The 24389-nt window shown below is 45.1% G+C and overlaps 2 protein-coding genes across 4 annotated transcripts; one reads left to right on the forward strand and one right to left on the reverse strand.

Moving 5' to 3' along the window:
- The first annotated feature begins 144 nt into the window (after positions 1-144).
- LOC125745864 (gelsolin-like) lies at positions 145-15788 on the forward strand. 2 transcript variants are annotated; one of them, XM_049019102.1, is made up of 17 exons: positions 145-299; positions 6853-7050; positions 7311-7465; positions 7590-7751; positions 7943-8092; positions 8299-8388; positions 8598-8730; positions 9172-9476; positions 9875-10008; positions 10474-10564; positions 11095-11121; positions 12286-12456; positions 12634-12808; positions 13342-13463; positions 14154-14231; positions 14347-14407; positions 14673-15788. In XM_049019102.1, exons 2-17 carry the CDS (start codon positions 6858-6860, stop codon positions 14840-14842), a joined length of 2217 nt encoding a protein of 738 aa, XP_048875059.1. In that variant the 5' UTR covers positions 145-299; positions 6853-6857; the 3' UTR covers positions 14843-15788. The 2 variants fall into 2 exon arrangements, with proteins under 2 accessions (XP_048875059.1, XP_048875060.1); XM_049019103.1 differs by lacking the exon at positions 11095-11121.
- Positions 15789-16264: 476 nt separating this feature from the next.
- Positions 16265-24088, reverse strand: LOC125745865 (stomatin-like). 2 transcript variants are annotated; one of them, XM_049019105.1, is made up of 7 exons: positions 23892-24088; positions 23094-23200; positions 22845-22917; positions 19403-19485; positions 18364-18567; positions 18020-18154; positions 16265-17337 (listed from the first exon to the last, which is right to left on the reverse strand). In XM_049019105.1, the coding sequence occupies exons 2-7, from the start codon at positions 23157-23159 to the stop codon at positions 17149-17151; spliced, it is 750 nt and encodes a 249-aa protein (XP_048875062.1). In that variant the 5' UTR covers positions 23160-23200; positions 23892-24088; the 3' UTR covers positions 16265-17148. The 2 variants fall into 2 exon arrangements, with proteins under 2 accessions (XP_048875062.1, XP_048875061.1); XM_049019104.1 differs by having other exon boundaries at positions 23879-24088.
- Positions 24089-24389: the final 301 nt, after the last annotated feature.

The following is a 24389-nucleotide window of genomic DNA, read 5'->3' on the forward strand; positions in this document are numbered from 1 at the left end:
AAGTTTAGAGTAACACCAATTTATGCGCTATGATTGGAAGGATCGATCTAAGCTGTAAAGTAAATAATCTTAGTATTTAATCATAAACGCCCAGATAGAAATAGCCCCAACGGCAGGCTTTCTCTTAATTCAGGGGGAGGGGTTTCCAGCCGGTGTTCAGTGTGTTGGGCTCAGGGAGTCGCCCAGTCCGAGCATATAAACTGCTGCGAAGAAGCCACGTACTGTTGCACGGCGGAAATCTCTTAGCGAAGCAAATCCTGCGTTGCAGCCTCACACATATTCCACTTATTCAGCATCAGGTAAAGAAAATTTCCCTTTCAAGCTGTAACACCATCGATTTAGGGTTTTATGGATCCAGGGGTGTAAAAACGAGCAAAATGCGCATGATCAGTTCAATCACAATTTGCGGTGCGCTAGTTTCATGCTGCAAGAACGACGAAGCTGTATTTTCTGTGGTTATCTGATGCCGAAATCTGTTACAACTTTTAAGTTAATATAATTAAAATGCGTTTATATCATTTTTTTTCAAAGTGTCCCCGTTGACGTATACTCCAATGAATAGCACATTGTCTTATTCTTATAGCCACTAGCGGACTCTTTTCTAATTTCATTGTCATTTTTGTGAGAATATGCCATGTTGAAATGGTTGTGATACGTAGGTAACTTTTCTAAAATAAATAAATAGAATAAACACTCAAAGTGATACAAACTATTGAGCAAATTGTAAAGATTCTGTGAACGTTACCATATATAGACTGTCTCAGACCTGAACATCACTGTTAGGCTGGAAAGTTCATCATCGTCAGTTAAGGGTAATGTAGTTTAAGAAAAATATAAATGTCGTTCAACATAATAAGTTATGGACAGGTGATATTTTACTCCAGCTGAACTGATTCCATATCAGTTCCTTAGTTCATATATAATCAACTTCGATTTTATTATTATTATTATTATTATTTATTTTTAAACTAAAATGATTCCTTTAGCGGTATTGTCTACCTGCATCGTATGACCCTCTGGGCGATCGCCATGCCTGCTTTCCATAGGTGTGGCCTGCTCACATTTTGGTATTGCCTGACAGGATGAAGTAGTTTAACACAGGAAAAAAATGACAAAAATCACAACTGCACCACCTCGGATAATCAGAGAGCTTGTGTAAAAAGAGAATCCTGTTTAGCAGATCGAGTTACTGTGAGCAGGTAAAAAAAATGCATAAATAAACGATGAGTTATGCAGCCAGTAACACCAGTGAACAAACATAAATGCTGCGGTCATATTACCGAGCGTGATGCGTAATTACAACAAGCTAAAATGGACTCAGAAGTAACATTATCGATGCAGGTACCAGCCACCTCAGGGTGTCTGGACTGAGAGGAAATTAAGCTAAACGTTAAAAAGGCCATTGTGAAATGCATTAAAAGTTCCTTGTGTTATCTGTGACGTTCCACATGCAGTAACCACATATCCTGTCTGCGCACAAACACTACTAATCACCATGGAAATACACAAATTCAAAACACAAGTCCTGTTCTAAATATGTCAGTCTGTCGCGCTGCAGTGTTCAGAAAGTGCCGATAACGATGACAGTCAGAGGCGGTTATTTGTGTCCCATGAAACTCTAAAGCCCTTGTACAGGCCTTGAAGGACACAAGTTGCTCAGAGTCAGTCAGCACTAACATTTCTGCTACTCACTGCATTACAGTGCTCATGTCCTAGCCTGTAGACCCAGCACACCATTCATGCCTTGATGCGCGTCTACATGAAGAGCCACTTCCATAGCGCACAGATTTGTACTTTATTTTAATGGACTGTTTGCGATTTGTTTAGAGCTGTTTGCAGTGAGTGCAAACAGGATGAGGCTCTTGGTTGCCACACAAAAGACTTCACTGTACGCTTAAAAGGAAATGCAATCAAAAGCATACACACACACACACACACACACACACACACACACACACACACACACACACACACACACACACACACATCCAAACATCAACATAACTGAGAAAGTCTACACATTCCATAACAGGCTGGACGTCCTCCGTTGTGACTGAAAATCATCTGTAGATGTATTTTAACAGAGGGATCAAAGCTGGGTTTTGTGGAAGGGAAAAAGTGGACTTGCCTCCTCCCCCCCCCCCCCCAAAAAAAGAGAACTATGACAGTGGGTATCCATTGGTGGTTAAATGCTATGAAGAGAAAGGCTTGTGTTGAAAATGGTGTCTTTGCAGCTGTGAGTGGATGTATGAGAGATGCCGGATACATTAACATTTTCCATGTTTCTCATGTGTGCAATGAGACATGCTAAGCAGTTGTTTTATGAGTGTAAATGATGTGTAATGAATGAAATGTGATCTATAAAGGTTACATATATGTATGTATTCTGAATTTGTGTTGGTAGGCTTGATAATCAGCTAGAGAAATTATCCAGACTAAGTCTGTGGACTTTCAGTCAACATTAAATCAAGTCCTTTGGATTAAACATTGTGTCTCTGGGTTTCAGTTGATGCATTTGCTCAGTCAGGACGGCTGCTGTAGTCGTGCACTGACCAATACCATTAACTTAATAATAGTAATAGGTCAATAGCAGTAACTGTCTGCTTCAGTGCATTTGTAAGTATGTTGGTCCCTGATTGCGCCTTCTAAATAAGGGCATACCACCCTTCCCCTTTGGACAAAATGATGCATCGATGTGATTCATTAAGTGGTCTGAATGTAGCACTGTGATGGGTCATTCCTCAGCTGTGGGCGTAGTCTGCTTGCTGCCTTAGGCTCCGTTGGGGAGCTGAAGTCCATGGGTGTGGTCACACGGGCTTTCGGGGTATGATGGTGGTTTTTTGGCACTCAATAACACTTTTTGGGTTTTTAACGTGGGGCGGTTATATTACGAATCCGCACAGCTGCCAAACTAGAAGAGCTTAAAATAGTTTTATAGCATGCAAACGGAACCGTTAAACTTATTGCGGACTTTTCCTTTTATTGTGGGCGTTTTTTCAGAGAATAGCAAATGAACTCAGAATTAATGCAATTTTGCCCTGTCAGGCGTGGTTTTGTCCCACAAACGACAGCATGACTACAATACATTAGTTCCTGGTTAGACTTTGACCTCATTTCCATGTTCACTAGTGTGTTAAGGCCCAGTATGGCGTTAGAAATCCACTCCAATGTTTGCAAAGTCATAAAGTAATTCAGAGACAACAGGACAAGGTGGTTACCATCGAAAGAATGCTTAGAATGCACCAGGTTGAGGAATAAAGCAATTTGCCCTTTTAGGAGACTGTTTGAGAGACAAGAGAGCCTCCAGGGTGCAAGGCTGGGTGGCGGGGGGTATTTTACAGGATGGGTGACTCATTCAAAAATGAAATAGGGTGGGGGGGGTGCAGATCCATGGAGACCAGTTAAACAGTTGACAGTGCCCTGTTTTTCACCATGGTACACTCACATCACCACACAGCGAGACCTGTGTTGTTTTTTTCCTGTTATTTTCATAAAGGGGACTCTTTCCGGAACCGTTTGCAGGTTACAAACTGTTGCTTCAGCAAATACCCAGCTGTGTGAAAGGGCTCAGTCCAATATTACAAGCTGTGCTAAGTTGCTTTAAATAGGAATGCCTGAAGGCTGGCTTTACAGAACATTATTGTATGGTGTAGGCATAAACAGTGGCTGTATACACAGGGAACGCTGGCTGCTTTGGTTTGCCAGCCACTGCTTCCTAGTTTCCACAGTCATTTCAGTCTCGGGGGGCCGCGTGATTTCGGAATAATCTCCGAGTTGAGATAAAGTCTGCAGCCTGAAAAATGGACAGCTGTCTGCCGAACCGTACGGGCGCTGCGTTCAAACAGGCCTGGGTCTGTGCTCTGGGTCTGCGCCCCTCCCACCACTGCAGAACCAATCAAGTTCCAGCAAGAACAATACACCCCTGGGAGGAATCTCTGTAACATATCTGGAGGTGTCTTTTGAGTTAATAATGTTCTGCAGGAAAATAATTTAATTGCACCCTGCAGATATTTCTTTCTGAACACCGTCATTGTTTAATAAAAAAGTCATGTAGTGACTTAAACTCATTCAGCATCGCACAGAATTGGGCAATAGGATCCAAATGATGTTCTACATGTAGCAGTGGATTTCCGTCATCATCATCATCATTATCATCATTATCATCATCATGCTTCCCCAGCTGTCACTGGCCCAAACTGGACTGGGTGGTTGTGGTACAGTTGTTTTTTTCAGGCCTGAAAAAAGGGAAGAGCAGCCCTTCTCAGTATACTCTGCCCGACAGCTGGGGGGGGGTGGGGGAGGGGTTTTGTGGATGTCGGCAAGGCTGAGTCACCCTGCAGAGGCCTTCGCTGCCTGAATCACCAAGGGTACTGAAGCTCGGCCCTGTTTTTCCATCCTACAGTGGGCCGGCCTGCTGCAGACATGTGACCTGGCTTATTTATACCAGGAGTGAAGACAGGCCATCCAGATCTGGGTCACTTGTTAACTGCATGATGGGTGTGGTGGCAGCGTCACGTATGACTATTAGTCTTAATCGGCCAGTTAATTATAATTCCACTATCTCAAACATTTAGAGGAAATTTTAAAGGATCTAAACTTTGATAAATAAATGGTATCTCAATCCTGTTACCAGTTTACCAGTGCTTTGCAAATTACCAGTGCTTTGCAGTGTACTATTAGATCACGTGACACATTTATCCAATCGGGGGCCGTCCTACTGATTTCCCCCTGGATGAATCACTGGCATGTTTTTTTTTTCCCAGAGTCAGATACTGTGAGACATCCAGCAAAAGCCTGGGCGTTTGCAGGAAATCCTCATGGAAAGGGTTTGGCTGGCATGGGCGGGTTCTTTTCCAATTCCTATGCAGATGATGCTTGTTATGCAAATCCTTTGGCCTTGGAGTAGTGCTGGGTCTTTGATGTGCTTTTGTGATCCTGGCACTGTAGATCAGAGATGCCAGGAATGCTGTTTGCGTATGTAAAACCACATCCCACTGCGAAGGCCTGTATCGTCTTTTTAATTTTAATTTAGTTTTGCAGGGTAAAGTAGATTTAACATAAGCTTCAGAGGGCTGGAGAGCAGTGGGGCTGCAGGTGTCCGCTGTCTCTACGTGGGGACTGGGAGGTGTGGAACTGGAGGAGGCTGTTTACTGGTGCTCACCTAAGACAACCAGTCCTTTATAACCAGGATCACCTGCAGAAAATGACATGATCACCACTGTAAAACGTCTCACGTTGCACTTCTGGTCATTGAGTGGTTTATTTTTGCTTTGTTAATAGTTATGTGTACTTGTGTAGCTGCCACACTGCTTACACTCGCACCTGGGCATTTACTGTATGCTCGGCCTAGCTGCATTTATGTCTGGTCGACTCAGTGACAACATGAATGTTATTTGCTTCACTTGTGTTATTTGTCTCTTTGGACGAAAACCTCGGCTAAAAATGTAAATGTAATAGCATATCACATCTGCAACGTTACCTTCTTAGTAGTATTTGCTGAGGGCGCACAAGGAATAGTTTGCGTATGTAAACATTTACTCACCGTCCACTCTCATATAATACGTTTTTTTTACATATTTCTGCTGTAGTACCTTTGAGTTCCTTTGCTTTAAATGCAGCGATTGTCGATTTTCATCCCTTCTGGCAACGTTGCATCTCATAAAGACAGATGAATGGCACGTCGCTATTGTTAATAGACAGATTAACCGGTCTCCCGAGAATCGTGGGATTAAAGCGATACAGCAGCCCGCTGGAGGCTTTCAGGTGACAGCGATGTAACAGAGAGATACTGCCACCTGAACCGGAACTGCCCCCGCGCTTAATCCCCCAGCCTGCGGACCTTGAGGGCATCCTGTCAGACAGTTGAGAGATGCTGCTAGACGAATCTCGAGCTGATGGTCTCCGATTCCTCGCGATCCGCACCCAGTCCCCATAAATGCGCATTTCACACGCAATTGCTGTGCCGTGCAGCACTGGACTACTAACTAAAGTTTGCAATGCAAAATTAATACAAGTGGAGAAATTATAGATTTTCTTCACTTCCTTCCTAGATTATTCTTGTATTATCTGTTAACTGGGGCGCTTTAGTGCACAGGTTTACCTGGGCTTAAGCCCAGGGGCTCCTGTTAAAAAGGGACCTTAACTGAAATTTTATACTTAAAGTCACCCGTCCTGTACTTTATGGGACTGTTCTATACTGAATAGTAAAATGCCGTATCCTGGTTTGAACCAGCAATTTAATCTGATTCAGAGCCCATTCACACCAACCCCCACACCCGGCAAATTAACCCGTCGGGACCCACCTCGGTCAACAACTTTTACCATCGCTTCCTCAAATAGCCCAGGGGCCTCTTGCTATGTTAATGTTCCCTGGCCCGTTAACATTCCAAAACCAGCCCCAACAAGCTGTGTGCTGCAGCATGACTGGGATGGCCAGAACTACCAGCTAATTGCGAATACACTGCATGCATTAAAATATTACTTATGACGGTTCCCCTACGGATCATGATTGTTTTGCACCCTCTGAGTATGAGCTTAGACAGCAGATTGATTTAAATGCTGTTTCTTTAAAAATTCACAGCTGGTTCTGGGACGTTACAGCTGCATAGCATACATAACGTGTGGTTCGGTGTTCTAAGCCTCAGCCCCCAACTTCAACATGTGTGTCACAGAGAGCACGATGGAGTAGGCAAAAGGGAGAATTTCCCCGCAGGGATCAATAAAGTGTCATTAATGAAAATCAGAGATTGGCATTACTGTAAAAAAGCGCCGAGCTATAATCTGCTAACGGGGGTGCTCCTGTATGTTGAAGTAATGTCTCCTAACATGTCTTCCGAACGCTCCTTCTTCCAGGCACCATGGTGTACCATCCCGAGTTCGAGCGGGCCGGCAAACAGCCTGGCCTCCAGGTGTGGAGGATCGAGAAGCTGGACCTGGTGCCGGTGCCCGAGAACCTGTACGGGGGCTTCTACACGGGCGATGCGTACATTATCCTGAACACCATCAAGCAGCGTTCTGGGAACCTGCAGTACGACCTGCACTTCTGGCTGGGTAAGACTGGGGTATTCTGGGTAAGAAAGTGGAGACTGGACTGTCAGTCGTCTCAAGTCACATGACAGCTCAGCATTCTCCTTACCAGTTATACCGGATAATTTTTCTTTGTTTTATCTTTTCTTTTGCCCATGAAATATTTTGCAGAGACTGAGGAATAGTACGGGCAGGCTTAAACGTGACAGCGTAATATTGTTCCATTACAAGCAGAAACAGAATTGTGTAGCACGTCTTAAACTAAAACTGTATTCTGGCTGCAGGTGATTTTTGCTCACAGGATGAAAGTGGAGCTGCAGCCATTTTCACCGTGCAGATGGATGATTACCTCGGTGGCAAACCCATTCAGTACCGTGAAGTCCAGGGTCATGAGTCCAATGCCTTCCTGGGATACTTTAAGTCTGGTCTGAAGTACATGGTACGATGATTTAGCTCCTAGCACCATGGCATCCAGTCTAAACAAAATGCCTCTGTGGCCTGTATTGTTGTTGTCAAGGTAAAACACAAAAGAAACAACCCTTCTTTTGCTCTCATTGGCTTAGGAAGGGGGCGTGGCTTCAGGGTTCAAGCACGTCGTCACCAATGAGGTTACTGTCCAGCGTTTGCTGCAGGTGAAAGGTCGTCGTGTCGTCAGGGCAACAGAGGTCCCCGTCAGCTGGGACAGTTTTAACCAGGGAGATTGCTTCATCCTGGACCTCGGCAATGTGAGTGGACATCAGATGAACAGGGTCCTTCTGGAGTTTAGGAGAGTAGAGGGATATCACACGGTTTTTCAAAGTCGTCATACATTGTAAAGCTGTACAGAGGGTCATTTGCATAAAGACTCTCCAAATCGTCCTCATTCTTACTTCTCCGTGTTCAGCTAAAGGCTCATATTGATCTGTTGCATCAACAGGACATTTTCCAGTGGTGTGGCTCCCAAAGCAACCGCTTCGAGAAGCTGAAAGCTACGCAGGTCGCCAAGGGTATTCGTGATAACGAGCGCAGTGGGCGTGCTCGGGTGTACGTGTGCGATGAGGGGATGGAGAGAGAGAGGATACTCGAGGTAGGTCCAGGGCACTGGAGTGAATGCTCTTCCTGAAGTTTGCTTGGAGTAGTTTAGGGAATGACGTTCAGCCCACAAAGCAATGACACATGTATCTCGTCAAAACAATTTTAAAGCTGTTTGAGTTCTAAAGCCCAGCATGAAGGGTCCACATTGGTGATGTTCCTGATGAGTTTTACATTCATATTAATTTTGGACGGCTGTAGGTTCTGGGACCAAAGCCGAACCTTCCCGAAGGAGCCTCTGATGACATCAAAGCAGATGCGTCTAACAGGAAGTTGGCAAAACTATACAAGGTGCGAGATCAGAGGATGAAGGGCTAAAACTGGAAGCAGAATTGATTTTACATCTCACCATCAACAAATAGGCTGTGAAACAGCCATATTCTAGTTAAACTGCTTGAAGTTTTTAGATATTACATCAGTGTCTGGCCTTCCATTGTATTAATTTGGAGTAACTGGCCAATTACCTCCATTATTGTGTGATTTTCCTTTAACCCCCCCAGGTGTCTGACACTACTGGGGAAATGACCATTGCCATGGTTGCATCAGAGAACCCGTTCTCTCAGAGTGTTCTGGAATCCAGTGACTGCTTTATTCTTGATCATGGTTCTAATGGCAAGATTTTTATCTGGAAAGGTCAGTGTACAGTCATTGGAGGACTAAAATTGTTCGTTTGTTAGGTGATCAGCAGGGAGTCTTGCTTGTTGTTATGGTTGCCATGGCAAAACGTATATGCCAGTTGTGATGTATATAAGAAAAACACCCTCAACAATGCCCATTGAAGACACAAATGCGTTTGGTCTTAAAGTCTGTACTCTGATAACTAAGGAGATGGTTTGGAAGTACAGCAAAGCTAGAAGAAAGAACAGGCTAGTTCTTCAAATGGTTAGACTGATGTCTTTAGCACCCTAAATGCTCCTCAGGGTCCTCAATACACTTAGGCCTTCAGAGACAAGCTCCAAGGTTGGTCATGTATATCACTGGCCAGGATGGAGGCGTCATCTTGGACGCTACCTGCTCCAAAATGCTTAGTGTTTGTTTTCCGGCTCTGTTGTTGATGACGATGTCCATGCTCAGGCATGAAGGCCGACATGGAGGAGAGGAAGGCAGCACTGAAGGCTGCCGACGAGTTCATCAAGAAGATGGGCTACTCCAAGCAAACCCATGTGCAGGTTCTGCCTGAGAACGGGGAGACACCTCTGTTCAAGCAGTTCTTCAAGAACTGGCGTGATGTGGACCAGACGGTGGGCCTGGGCATGGCCTACGTGTCCAACAGCATCGCTAAGATCGAAAAGGTGCCATTCGACGCTGCCACCTTGCACGAGTCCCACGCCATGGCTGCCCAGCACGGAATGGTGGACGACGGTAGTGGCCAGAAGCAGGTAAATAAGATGCCACTGAGGTGCTTAGCCGCCGGTATGCTTACAAGGGACCAGCAGTGAGAATTCCTTCCATCTTTGTGATGGTCAGTACATCAGGGTATCAGGCCCAGCTTCTGGCATGCCCTGTCTCTGCCGGATTTCAGTCCCCTGGGGTAGGTACCCCCATTACTTAATTATCTATACAGTTCATTATGAATATCACACATAAAAGTGATGGAATTCACTAATTAAAGGTGCACCAAGAACGGATTTGGAACCCCTGCATTATTATAGGACGAGGAGAAATTAGTCTGGTTGTAAGAAAGCTAGATTTTGAAATTTCCACCAAAGCAATTAAATAAATTAAAATCATGTGGCAGTAATGCCCTCTAGTAACCCGCTCAACGTTTTTTCCACAGATCTGGCGTGTCGAAGGGGGGGACAAGGTGCCCGTGGACCCTTCCACCTACGGACAATTCTATGGGGGAGATAGTTACATTATCCTGTACAACTACCAGCATGGAGGCCGCCAAGGACAGATCATCTACATTTGGTAGGGGCTAGGCCACACCCCCCACCTGGAAGCCATATAAAAACCAGGACAGCAGCAGTTATGTAGACTGGCTAAAACGGAGGCATGAATTTAATGGTCACCTTCAGTATTACAAAAGAAAGACTGTCAGACCACTGTCTGTCGGTTGTCTGGAGAGTACAGTGTGTTTTTAAATCTCTTTTAAACTTCAAATATTTGTATTCTTCAAATGTCAGACGTACTTTCATCTCGAACAATATATTTATATGACACGTTAAATAATGGTTAGAAATCCCTCCCAAGGCATTTGTAGTGCATGCACTGTTCAAACCAAAAGTCCTCCTTGGTAATTTTTTCCAACACGAATCGTAAAACCACACCAGCTGCATGTCTGTTACATTTTCCATTGGGAAACAGTGTAGGATGAGTACAAGAATTAGGTCAGTATCTTCATGGGTAAAAAGAATATATCTCTGTCTTTCTCAGGCAAGGAATGGACTCCACACAGGATGAAATCGGAGTGTCTGCTCTCCTTGCTACTCAGCTGGATGACGAGCTTGGTGGGGGACCAGTCCAGGTAATTTATGTGTAGGCTGTTGGGTGGGGGGGGAATTTGGCTTGATTTACATTAGCCCAGTACTACTGACGCAATTCAGATGTCTTACCGCCATTAAATCTTTAGGTTTAACGGTTAAGACAGCATACTACTCATTTTTGGTATTGAAACAGTGCTTGTCCTGTTGGACAATTAGAAGCTGCTCCACTAGCCAATAACTGAGACTCTTAGTGTCAGATGTTTAGGGCATTGTTTCCCAGCGCGGTCATCAGGGACCCCCCCCGGACAATCCACATTTTTGCACCGGTAGGGAGCTGGGGAGGTCCCTGAAGACCGGGTTGGGAAGCATTGGGGGTGGGGACCTTTGACGGCCGCTCCCATGTTCCAAAGTGCCTCGGTATGAATGTCCCGGTTCTGCTTCAGAGCATCGGTCTTTTCTCTGTCGGTGTCTGGGGTCTTCAGGGACTCTGTTCCCTTTAACTCTTCCTCCATCCTCAGCCTTCTGCTTCCCTGTCCTTCTCCATCTCCTAGTTCTCTGTTCCTTGTCTCAGGTTGCTGGTGCTTCCATTACCACACAGGTATTTTCTCAAACCCCCAGATGAGTCGCTGTCTCTCAGGTCTTCATACACAGCCCCTCCCTCCCCCTGTCCACCAATTTTTGTCTCAAGTAGGAAAGCCTCCCTCTCATCTATTTGACAACCTCTTCCAGAAGAATTTGGCCTTTACTGCATGTGAGCTACATGCTGCTGTTTACCCAAGGTCGTGTGCGGGAGCTGGGCGGTGTTCTCCTCAGCCTCTCAGCAGTTACGGATCAGTAGGCCCCTTCTAGACAAGGGAGAGGGGGTAACAGGTCAAAAAAATTGCTAAATCAGGGAACCAGCCATCTGCTAGACCAGCAAGATGCATCTGTAGAATTTACGGCCTACATGTAACAGAACAGACTAGAAATGGCCGCCGGCGATTTTGTTCGAGGTAGAAGATTCAGTCCACTTGGGCATGTGGAATTTTGGGGGTTAAAAAGAGTAACAAGCATTCCAGCATGCTGTGTATAAAGACTCATAACCATGTGACTCTGGGGGACTCCCACCTCCCATCATTTCCTCATTTCCCCACTTCCTGCCTGCTTACCTGTTGCTCCATCTCACTGAGCCAGGTTGCTTGCATTAATCATATCTGTTCAGAGTTGGGCATTTTACCTTTTGTGAAAGATTGGAAAAAGCTTGAGTCCAGATATGTAACAGTATGTGGAGCAAATGTGAATCTTAAGGTAATGCTGAGAAGCATATTTAACTTTTTTTTGGGAATAGGAGAAAAGATTCTGTTATACTTATATGCTAATAACCACTCCTTCCTCTAGGCAGGGAATGTCCAGTTGTAAGATAGCCAGGCATATTGCATGCTGGGAGGAAAAACATGGGGAAACTGGCACTGGCACTGCATTCCACTAGATTGCCCTGCTTACTTCTGCCACCTAGTGGTCTGAACTCAATCCGCCACACCAGGAGGCTAAGCTGTCTGCTGGCCCGCTCGAACTCGGGATCGTACACTGGTGCCTAGAAGAAGGAGCACTCGAAAATACTTCACCTCTGAATGTGTTTATAGGCAGTTCACTTGTTTTGCATGAGTTTGAAGAAGAACTTTAAAAGCATTTATATCACTATTTACTACAATTGTAAACAGAAAAACAAGTATGTATGTTTTATGTATGTTGGGCTGATTTGGTCTAATTTGTGTGTTTCAAGGTGCGAGTGGTCCAAGGCAAGGAACCTTCTCACCTCATGAGCCTCTTCGGGGGGAATCCTATGGTGGTCTACAAGGGGGGCACCTCCAGAGAGGGGGGTCAGACTGCACCCGGCAAAACGCGGCTGTTTCAAGTACGGTCCAACACAGCTGGGTGTGCACGTGCCGTGGAGGTGAGTCCGGACCAGCGTGGGAAATTGCTGCAGTGGTTAAGGGACAGGATCCAGTGTGTATAATACGTGGAAAACTGCGGTGAAACTGCATTGCTGCCATGACAACAGAGAAACAAGAAGACCGCCTTCTACCATCACTGCTTCCTGCAGCTTCTGATCTCCGTTTCTCTCTCTAAGGTTGACGCGGTGGCCTCTAACCTTAACTCCAATGACGCCTTCGTGCTGGTCACCCCCACGGCCTCCTTCCTGTGGCTGGGGCAGGGAGCCAGCGACGCAGAGAGAAAAGGGGCCCAGCAGCTGTGTGCCATCCTGGGCGTGTCGCCTTCCAAGCTGGCAGAGGGCGGGGAAGCGGGTAAGGGGGGAGGAGGCCTAGCTGGATGAGTAACGGCTTACAGATTTATCCTGATTAGACAGCTGAGGATTTCAGAAATGTATCAAGTGTGATGCACTTGCATTGTTGAGGATTTGGTAAATTGAGCAATTCTTGGGTTATAGTTGCTTACGGATGGTTACCAAGACTCTACAGTGCTAGCATTGTTCTGTATTCAGTGATTTAAAGTAAACTGCAGTCAGGATTTTGAAATAAGAACTCTGGGGCTATGCAGATGTGAATATCCTAAAGGGTGAAGCAAGTCACATGTCACTTTCTGTTAAGTTCATGCTTGTATTTCTCTTGTTTTGCTTGTATTGTAATGTCTGGTTTTCACCATCGTTATCAAGTTACCCTACAGGCAGCATATGCCACAAACGGGAAAACAGAACAACACAATGATGATGAGCAATGGATAAGCGATGTCTATGGCCTAGGTCAGCTTCTGGGGAGTGGACTCTTTCGAGCAGGTTCCTATGCCACTCACCACTGCCTCCGTGTCTCTATGGCAACAGACGACTTCTGGGGAGCCCTCGGAGGCAAGGCGGAGTACCGCACCTCCACCAGGCTAAAGGACAAGATGGACACCCACCCACCCAGACTGTTTGCCTGCTCCAACAAAACTGGCCGCTTCATTGTACGTTGATTGCACCTTCCCTCAATGTTGTAAATGCATTATAGTCAAGTCGCCACAAGGGGGCACTGTCTACTTCAGTTTACAAAAAAAATAATATCCCTACTTTTGAGCACAACGTCATGGCAACATTTCTGCAATAGACGACAAACTGCTATCCATTCTGAATTTAAAAGATAGGTATAACAAAAACTCCACTGATAGCGATGTTGAGACCTATCAGAGGAAGCTCACGGATTGCAGACATCTGTGGAATTGAACATTTCTGAACATTTCTGGTGGCTCCGCACTGTAGCCACACACCACCCCTCTACTCTGTATGTGTGTGGAGTCCACATGTTCATTCCAGTTCCACCACATACTCCAAATATGGAGTTAGGCTAATTGATGTCTCTAAGTTGTCTATAGTGTGTGCTCCTTGTGATGGACGGGCATCCTGTCCAGGGTCTACCCTCGCCTTGTGCTCTGTGCTGTTTGAGATGCTCCCCCAGACCCATCTGTGACCCTGACTCGGATAAGTTCCTTGTATTGAATAGCAGAATGGATATTTCCAATTTGATTGGCTGCCTTTTATCCAGGTTCCTCCAGGCTCTCTGCAGTGCTGCGTTGACATAATAGCGACATAAGAACTGATGTTGAGTTTCCAGGGGACCAAAAGACCCAAAACAATGTCATGCGCCTCTTGTCCTTTAGATTGAGGAGGTACCGGGAGAGTTGACCCAAGACGACTTGGCCACTGACGACGTCATGATTTTGGACACCTGGGACCAGGTAAGCAACAGAATGGCTATGTCCTCCTACGCAGAAGATCGGAGAATAGATCCAGTGGATTCTGATGAATATGCAGCAGATGGGATTAAGCTCAGACTGATGTTTCAACTTTAAGGTCTTTGTCTGGATCGGAAATGAAGCCCAGGAGGAAGAGAAGACTGAAGCAATGGCTTCAGGTGAGTCATAAAGGGCAGCTAATGAGTAGACGAGGACGTAGACTCACATTGGATGAAAGAGACAGCTAGAAAAATGTAAAATGCATAAACTTTTAATAGCTATGTGAGCAGCCCTTTGCGGAGGCTTGTCAAAGTATCCATTTAGACATTCCCTAGTGACGCATGGCGATTTAATCTGGATTATATCTTTTACACCGAGATGCAAACAGGAAGTTACCTATGACCATAAATGCATTACGCCGTCCTCCGTGCCTCTAACCCGCAGCTGTCCGTTACATTGAGACGGACCCCGCAAACCGGGATCGTCGGACGCCAGTGGTGAAGATCAAGCAAGGGTCCGAGCCGCCTACATTCACCGGCTGGTTCCTCGGCTGGGATTACGATTACTGGACCACCGACCCTCTGCATCGCGCCATGGCTGAACTAGAGATCTGAACTCGGGCAGTGTTCCCATGGCGTTTCCTCCCTCCTCTCCCTCGCCTCGAATCCTGTCCGCCTACTGCCTGGTCTCTGCTGCGACAAGCCTATCAACAAGAATTGCAAAACATGGCAAATCACTCCATTCCAGTCCACTAAAAAATCCCCATTAGCAAGCAACCAGCTCGCAATAAAAAATGGACGCCGAGCAGCTGTGGTTGCAGTCATGAAGTCCCAAGGAGGAAGTACAGACGTGAGGGTGACACCGACCAAAGGCAGACGTCGGCCTTTGTCTGGCCATTGCTCTACCAGCCAACGTCTTCCACAGACGCCTTCTCTGATGCAAAAACTCACTTCCTCAAAGTAGCCGATTCACTTCGGTTAGATTTGTGCTATCAGGAATTTTGAACTTAACGCCAGACTGACAGGGTTGCCAACTCTCATGCATCTGGCATGACACACTCTCAGGCCCATGCAATAAATCTTACGGCAAGTCTCCTTTACTCCATTATAAACCTAAAATTAGCTGCATCAAAAGCGTTGGGGAAGTCTGCAAACCTTGCAGACTATTTACAAGGTAATAAAACCCTCACATACATGTAAATGCGTGTGCATGTGTGTACAGACCAGTCTCGAATTGAAAATTTCACTCCAGCCAGCTGCCCAAAGTTGGCAACCCTGAATGAACATGTTTACAATCATGCAGCCCAATAGTATAACCAAGGAGGAGTTATTTTTGTGCTATTTTTGCAAATACAAGTGGCATTTTTCTATTCTGTCGATGTCAGTTATTAACAAGATTTAGATTTAAATATGGAACCTCAACTCATGTGAGTTGTGTGTCAAGTGCATACATCTCCCTTCGGTACCACACAAAGTCAATAGCTCCTGCATGGCTTCCTGTATTGCTTTTGTATTTTCCGCACTGAATTTTAAGAGAATAAAAGCTCAGTAATCAGCTAAAGGTTAGGATTTGAACATTGCCTTTCACGTTTAAACCTAGTTTCCGTTATACTGAAATTGCTCAGAGGGCTATAAAGTGGGCTATTTATTGCCGGTATTCATGACAGCAGTGTCATTATGGTGCTTCTTACCCCATTAAATCGGCACCAAACGTACCTTTTAAATCACGATCGTTACCCGCCGATTCTCGACAGCTGGTGGGCGAGAAAATGTATGCAATTCAGATCGGGAGTGTGGACGGGCTACAGCGTGACACCTGGTCAATCCGCTGAGGTAGATAAATTAGTTTTGGCATCCTAATTAAAACACAGTGAACAATTATCACATCAATAGATGACGGGGAAATGAATACATGAGCGAAAGAGGGAATAGACGGCAGTGTGCGTTTAACAGTAAATTCAAAATGAGAGACAAAAACCCAGCACTTTTATTTATAAGAAAAATAACCAGATTATCAAGAAGGGAAAAGGACAATGATTAAAAGACCGATTCGAGTTTTATTTTGTCATTTTCATATACACGTAAAGAGCGACGTATAACGGGCCTCCTGAATGATATCGGTCGTTTACATTAAAGTTTTCACCATTTTTGGACATTACAAATAAAGCTTCTAAGCACCATATTGTAGTCACGTATTTGTCTTCCTTTTCATTATTTCAAATTTATTGGACATTCGATTTTTAGCGAAAGGTATTCGATTAAAAAAAACGTAATTACAAAATCTTTTAAAAGTGAACATAAAATAAACCAAGGAATACATAGATTTCTACAAAAAGCTAATTTTTGAATAATATGGGTAGGCTAAACGTACTGTAAACTATGGTCAATTCTGGAAAATGCCGCTTCTTAAAGACTGACAGGTAACTATAGATATGAAACGATACAATTTCATAAAAGAGCCCATGTGCTTAGAGGCTTAGTGCCATTTCACAGGACATGTACTGCATAAAAGTATATATAAATGAAAATGGAAAAAGATTAGTTATTAATAGCAATGAATAATATATATTGAAAACCATATTCACATTTTCAAATATTCCAACAGGCATTTATAAAGACTACCCTCACAATCATGAAGTTTGAAAGGACCCCCACTCCCACCCTTACAAACAAGCTCCCGCCCTTACTTTTGAATTTAAAAATAATGCAATGGATATCTATACAAAAAGGTCTTAATCTATATAAGATATGGCTGTGCAGTATAGCACTTCATAAACACTAAAAACATGCATCAGTGCACAGAAATATAATGACACAATTTCCCTAAACTCCACAGCCCTTAGCAACCAGAACAGCTCGACGCACATCTTCAGACATACCAGCCTGCATTTGTAATGGCTGACACCATAAGGACTGACCACTTAGCGCTTCACAAAACTCTGCATCATCTCAATGGGTAGGGGGAAGATGATGGTGGAGTTATTCTCGGCGGCGATGGTGTTCAGCGTCTGCAGGTAACGCAGCTGTAGGGCCGAGGGCGACTCTGCGATGACCAGGGAGGCTTCCTTCAGGGCGCGGGAGGCATTCATCTCTCCCTCTGCCGCGATCACCTGCAGTGCGCAGTGGGAAGGGATAGAGGAGCAAAGAGGGAGGGATGGATAGAGGGATTAGCGTACTGAGCCTCAGGATATGCATTAGTGTTTTTCGGTAATTCTGAACTACAAAGTCATACAGGGTGTGTGCTGATGGTATATCCTGCATATGTAAGTCATAGGAAACCACTGACTATTTAAAGGGACCCTAGAACGGGGGTCATGCCTTTAAGTCTGATTCTGGAGGCAACAAAGGATTCACCGTGTTTTCAATACTGGGGGGCAGATCCTTTAAGTGACTGAGTCAAATCCACCCTCTGTCATTATTCAAAACTGAAATCATCGCAGCTGAAATTGTCGGCTAAGCTTTTCTCCCCTTGATCAGTAGGTTAGATGTGAACCGAATTGACCTGACAAATTTATTCATATTTTTGAAAGCAAAATCTTGGAAATTGGATATTGGGTGGGACTGTTTTGAATAATGGGTGGGACGTGTCCTACCTGCTCCCCCAAGAGTAACGCCTATGGGGGGACTTAATAAAATAAAGACAAAGGTCTATTTATAGAGGGGACAAAAGAAATCAAATTACAGGCACCCCTGGCTTCTATGCCCTTGTTGGGATCCAGTGAATGGCTTCAGTAAAGCGGAGTAAAAACCACAAACACTGTGTGTAGAGGATGGGAGGGGGAAGGACCCCACCTTGGCCCGTGCCTCCCGCGTTGCCTCTGCCTCAGCTGCCATGGCCCTCTGCATCTGCAGGGGCAGTTCGACTTTCTTGATGTCCACCCGCTCCACCTTGATGCCCCAGGCGTCTGTGGCTTCATCCAGGACGGACTACGACAAGGCAGAGAAGGGGTCAGTGTGTCCCATTACCGCTGACACCAAGTCCCCTTTCCACAGAGCACAGAGCTCCCAGCATTCCTCGCTAACAGTGAGGTGTATTTCAGTGATGGATTGGTTAGCCTGTTGCTTTTGATCCATCACCACCACGAAATGCTTTACAGGAAGTTCTGAATCTACCTTCTGAAGCCCGTGCTCCATACCTGCATGCTGTGAGTGATCTCCTCCCGGTCAGACAGAATCTCTGCCAGGTTCTTGGTGCCCAGAACATTGCGCAGGGTGGTCTGAGCCAACAGGTGGGTGGCGGCATTAAAGTTGGAGACTTCAGCCACTGCCTGTGAGGGGTTCATGACCCGGTAGTACACCACCCCGTCTACGCTCACTGTCACCGAGTCCTTCGTCAACACCTGGCGGTTGGAGGGGGGCACAGGGTGGAAATGCTTAGCGAGTGAGAGAACAGAGGTCAAAGGTCACACCAGGAGGAACACGCGGACATGGTCTGAGTTTAACACGGCACATTTGGGTTAAAGCAGATACTTAATTAATTCCTTTATAAAAGTCGATATGTTTAAAACCTGGGTTTTGAAAAGGTCATTATAATAGTGGCTCCTGTTTTGCAATGGATGTCCGCCGTAAGTGACCGTTACCCTTGAAAAACAATGGGATGCATCTACTCAAAGTGGTTAATCTATGTGTCTGGTAATGGCCAGACAACCCAGGTTTTAGGCATGGCCATGTCCAGCTCTAAGGCTCCTGAGCTGCAGTCCTGTAGATCTCAGGATATCCATTTTAATTAATGGCACTTAACGTAACTCCAGGCGAGGTGATTCACCATTTAAATCTAATGTAACGTATATTATTAAATAACTGAAATTAGATGAAGGCTGAAATGAATTGGACTGAGAATCCACGTAGCCAGAGTCTCTGACGGACCAGGGCTGGACGCCCATGATGAAAATTAATCGAAATGTTTCTTCAGTTTGGTTATTCGTCAGTTTGATAAGTCATGAAGCTGAAAAACCGCACAGCGATGTTCAGCGTTTGATGAAGTCGTCTGTGGGCCTTGCTGTCATCTCGCACTACGGTTGCCGGTGGAGTGTTTGTAAGCGTGTCAGTTTATGTCACTTTACAGCTGCCATCTGTCCAGGAACCGTGACTGAGTTTTGGGGGGAGCAGATACCTATAACGTCACAAAGGGGCCCCAGAGGCTGATGGGAATCTGCTGAGTGTAGCGAGCCGTACCTCCTGAGGGGGGATGTCGAAGCTGACGGTGCGCAGGTCCACTCTGATGAAGTTATCAATGCACGGCAGGATGAAATACAGACCTGAGGAAATGCACACAGGCAAACACACGTTTTATTGAGTCGTTCATTTAACAGGCAGGATACTATTGCTTCATGCTAAACAAAAAAGGGCAACGATAAAATGCTACCACGCAGCTCAGCACCACTTTCCCTCTGCATAACAGGATGCCACCACCTCTTACCCAAACAGGAAGCAGAAAGATCTACTGATAAAGAAACTCATTCCCAGTACTAGGGTCCAGACCTTCATTTCAGTGGTCCTCAGCAAAACACTAAAGCTTCATTCACATTATCAAGCTGAAGTGACTCATATCTATTTTTTTTGTCTTAATGTGACACAGATCTGATGTTTTTAAGACTATGTGGACACAAAAAAAATCTTTTCAAATCAGATTTGAGTCACTTTCATATGTCGTCCTAGATCGAATAAGTGTCACTCGTGCCCGCGTGACGTGAGTCAGATCGGAATTCGTGTGGTTTTTTTGCCTTGCATTGAGTGTTTTTGGTTGGTGGTTGATGCAGATGATTCAGGCAGAAACGTATTAATGTATAATGCCAACATTTTATCAAAAGGTAAGATTTAACACTTGAATTTGAAAAAACTCATTATAACAGTGACTGTTTCAGACTGGGCCTCCACTGAGATCACTGAAAAGAGAGGCAACATGTCTGCCTGAAACTCTTAATACATCTGCTCAGTAATGTCCACAAAACCCCAGTTTTATTATGAGAAGTATTGTTATGTGCCACGCCCTCTGCAGGCAGTGCAGGGTAACAACATCATAGGGGTTGAGCTGGGTGTGAGGTGACCTGTAACAAATGAGTTTGTCTCCATGAATCGCAGACCATGCCGACTCCTTCCTGCTGACATGTGTTCCGGTCATGCATGCCCAGTCTAAAAACACCAAGCCTGTAAAAACAGACGTGGGCCACAATGTGTGGACACCCCAAGAAGTACGATGAAGAAACAGGGGCCCTCTCTAGATTGAATTGAATTGAACTGAATTGAATTGGGGAAAAAAATGTTTTCTCATGCTTGCTATGAAAATCCTTCCAAAAACTTACCTCCGCCCAGTCATTTCCCAACAACATTTTACTCTCTCTGACATAACATATCTGCAAATGTAGCAGGCCATTCATTTCTCTGTATAGAAAAACAAAGATTATCTAGCCTACTTTGTAAAATTAATCATAGGCCACAGGCCTTGCAGGCCCCACCGGTCTGACCTCTGACATGCCTGCAATGTTCCACCCAGTGTCCTAAGGCAAAGGTCCACCGGCTCCGACAAGACTGGACGCAAATCACCAGATCACCACATCAAAAGGGACACCTCACCCCCACTGGGCGGCCACAACCCTGCAGCCAAATTTCAGCGACATGGCCTGGCTGCCTCAAGACACACTAAAGCCTCCTATATTGTGGATTTCTAACCTACGGGGGAGGAGATCAGTCATAAAAACACATGTTGATGTCTGGAAATGCCATACTTTTTTCTAACCCTAGCCTCATATTGCTAACCCTAGCCCTAACTGGGGGCCTTAGGGTTATACAACAGGTGGTTGGAAAGTAGGAAATATGCCACTAAAGCCTGCTAAATTGTGGTTTCCTATCCTACACTCGCTAACTCACACTAACACAGGAGGTATCACCCTAGACTAACATTGGGGACACTTACACCCATGTTTGGTCTCATTTGAATGGTCACAGTACGACGGGTGCAATACTCTCAACCTTAAAGCAGTATGTTCTCACATAAGAGAAATATAGAAAGTAAGACTAAACCCACCAAAGTGGAGGATCTTATTACCTGGTGGAACAAAGGAATTCCCACATTCCTCCTAAAGCAATTCGATTGGCTGAGGGTCGGAGAATTGATAAGGTCAGCAGTTCTCCAAGACATACACACAAGATCAACACAGTCCCAACAATCCCTAATAATCAATCACAATATTTGGTCAGAAAATGTAGTCTTCAAAGACATCCTGTCAATTGGTTTGGAATACTTAAGAAAGAGCTCCAGAGTAGCAAAGGGAGACACTCTGTAATCAGGGCCACCAGATACAGCGCTACGTGAATCTACATCTGTAATCAGATATTTTCTGCAGTTACTCTGTGCCCACTCAGCTGAGGTATGTAATTGTTTTGACTTGATGGTATAGTTTAGAAATTTGTGGCCACCTGTTAGAATTACATTAATGTTATATTTGGTTAAATTGATATGTCTTGTATTAATTGTGAATAAACTGTGTTTTGATTACTTCTTGGGTGTCTTGGGTTTATTTTCCCAGTCGGAGTCAAAACTGCCATTTGACTCAGGTATATTAGCTTCATCTGGCACTCAGCTGGCATCTAACACTGTCCTGCAGCTTCGGACTCGACCCCGTTTCTCCGTATATTTAGAGCAAGTAAATGCAAGCACTAGGGGCGGCATGGTGGTGCAGTGGTTAGCACTGTTGCTTCACACCTCTGGGACCCGGGTTTGAGTCTCTGCCTGGGTCACATGTGTGTGGAGTTTGCATGTTCTCCCCATGTCATCGTGGGGTTTCCTCCGGGTACTCCAGTTTCCCCCCACAGTCCAAAAACATGCTGAGGCTAATTGGAGTTGCTAAATTGTCCATATGAGTGCATGTGTGAGTGAATGGTGTGTGAGTGTGCCCTGCGATGGGCTGGCCCCCCATCCTGGGTTGTTCCCTGCCTCGTGCCCATTGCTTCCGGGATAGGCTCCGGACCCCCCGCAACACAGTAGGACAAGCGGTTTGGAAAATGGATGGGTGGAAATGCAAGCACTCCAGCTATCACAATCTGTATTTAATTATGAATGCACAAATACAACTGGCTATCAGGCCACATGTGCTAGAAAGACCACACCCACCTTGCTTTAACTGGCTATCCTGGCATTGGTCCCGCCCTCCTTTCATGAGCACACGATCGTCACTGATTCCAGAACTACATTGATGTCCACAAAACGCCACTTTGGTGCAAGACAATCAGGTAAATCAAACTATTTGTTTTTTTATTGAGCGGAAAACATCTTCAATATCACACTCTGCAAATACGCATAGAAGGTGTGTGTCAAAAAGCTGAAGATTAGCTCTGATGAAAGCAGAGTTGTTATCAAGCAATGACAGGGAGACAGGCTGAGCTCACTAGATGACCCATGAATGCTTTTTCTGGGACTCACTGCACAACAGCGGTAACTCAAACCCAGACCCCAACTATAAGACAAAAGGATTGACCAGAGCAGCTAATGCCCCCCTCCCCCACACCCCATCCCACCCCATAACTATCAGCACAGTCAGGAACGGCCCCTCACTTCCTGTCCACAGCTTGTCCGTTTCCTGTCAGGGAGGAAATGCAGGGTGGTGAACTCTCCACTCACCTGGTCCTCTGGGTCCGTCACCAACGCGTCGGCCCAGACGGAAGAAGATGGCACGCTCGTACTCGTTCACAATCTGTGGAACGCAAGGAAAGCGCTTGGTTCCTATGGTCAGGAGAGCGCACTTGTAATTGAAAGATTGCTGAGCAAGGTACCGCCCCCAAGCACTGCTCCCCGGGTGCTGTTGTTGTTGTTCTGTGCTATGATGTGTCAACACTAACAGCTTTTCACATCCCCTATGGTTCTCTGTACCTTTATGCACATCCATATAGACACCGGCAGGGTGATTATAGTCAGCAGGACAGAGAAGATGACCATTATGATGCTGCACCAGTCACAGTGGCCTGAGCTGTCCGACACTGAAACAGAGAGCCAGGGTTAGCCCTGTGTTATTCCAACACTGTCAGAAAAAAAATGGTTCAACATTGGAACGGTTTTGTTACCCAAAGAACAAACATTAATGGAGTCCATTTCTGTACCTTCAAAGGTACATTTACCTACAAGTAGTTATACCCTCAAAGGTACAAATTGGTCTTTAATCCTGACAGTATAGGATACCTGACACAGTATGCACAGCGACACAGGCCCAGTACTGAACTGACTATCATAAATAAGAACTTTCATGCATTTTTTTCTTTGTAGTTCAAATGCACTGTGATAATTAACCAAAACATGATTGTTACTTCAAAATGTGTTTTTTTTCCTTTTATTAATTTTTGTCTTTATACAGCCAATATAACTTAGCGAAGAGCCTGTCTGTGCACAAATAAAGTAAATAAATAGCAAAATGATGTTAAAGAATAATTTTATTACATTTTAATGAATGTTGCAACTGGCCCTGTGGACTGTTGCAACATTTGACTTTGTTTATTTAAGTATAAATTTTACATATATTATCAATATACATGTATATTACCAATACTAACAAGTATCTGACAAGTTGAAGGAAATGCAAAAAGTGTATGTGTATGTGTATGTGTGTGTGTATGTATATATATATTTTCGGTAAAACGATTATACGGTAAATGTTACATTACCAGGCTCAGTCACCTTTGCTGTCCTCAATGCCTGGCTTTCGTTACCATCATCCATAACTGCAGCGGTCCTGTCTGTGTTTATGAATCAGTACTTATCGTGTATCACTAAGAAGCAGATGAGTTTCAGATCACGTATCCCACGATTAAACAGAACATGAGTTGCGTTACGCTTTGGGAAAAGTCCCAAGCATGGATCGCTTGAAATAGACTTTTACCGGAAACTACTTCATATGGTTTGGGGGGGGGAGGGGCGAATTTGGGGGGGGGGGGCGAGGGGGACGGGCGATCACATTCCTGAATCGTGCTTGCATATCCACTACAGCCAGTCATGAAGTTTAACATGCATCGCCAACGCGTAATTCAAAGGGCGATCAAGTAGGAATTTAGAAGCATGGAATCTACCGAGCTTTGCCATAACTTCTACCCGCCTATTCAGCGGAGGGTCACAGGAGCCTCTCTCGGGAAGCACAGGGAACCGGGCATCCCAGGCAGCAAGGCGGGCTTCGGACTA

Source organism: Brienomyrus brachyistius, chromosome 7 (genome assembly GCF_023856365.1).
Source record: "Brienomyrus brachyistius isolate T26 chromosome 7, BBRACH_0.4, whole genome shotgun sequence".
Taxonomy (NCBI): domain Eukaryota; kingdom Metazoa; phylum Chordata; class Actinopteri; order Osteoglossiformes; family Mormyridae; genus Brienomyrus; species Brienomyrus brachyistius.

Coding starts and splice junctions, on each gene's coding strand:
- LOC125745865 (XM_049019104.1), bottom strand. CDS start 23,933: ATGGATGATGGTAACGAAAGCCAGGCATTGAGGACAGCAAAGGTGACT. Junction 23,201..23,878: donor AGCAAAGGTGACTGAGCCTG/GTAATGTAACAT, acceptor TCTCTGTTTCAG/TGTCGGACAGCTCAGGCCAC. Junction 19,486..22,844: donor TGACGGACCCAGAGGACCAG/GTGAGTGGAGAG, acceptor GCATTTCCTCAG/GTCTGTATTTCATCCTGCCG.
- LOC125745864 (XM_049019102.1), top strand. CDS start 6,858: ATGGTGTACCATCCCGAGTTCGAGCGGGCCGGCAAACAGCCTGGCCTC. Junction 11,122..12,285: donor GTGCTTCCATTACCACACAG/GTATTTTCTCAA, acceptor GTGTGTTTCAAG/GTGCGAGTGGTCCAAGGCAA. Junction 12,809..13,341: donor GGCAGAGGGCGGGGAAGCGG/GTAAGGGGGGAG, acceptor CTATGGCAACAG/ACGACTTCTGGGGAGCCCTC.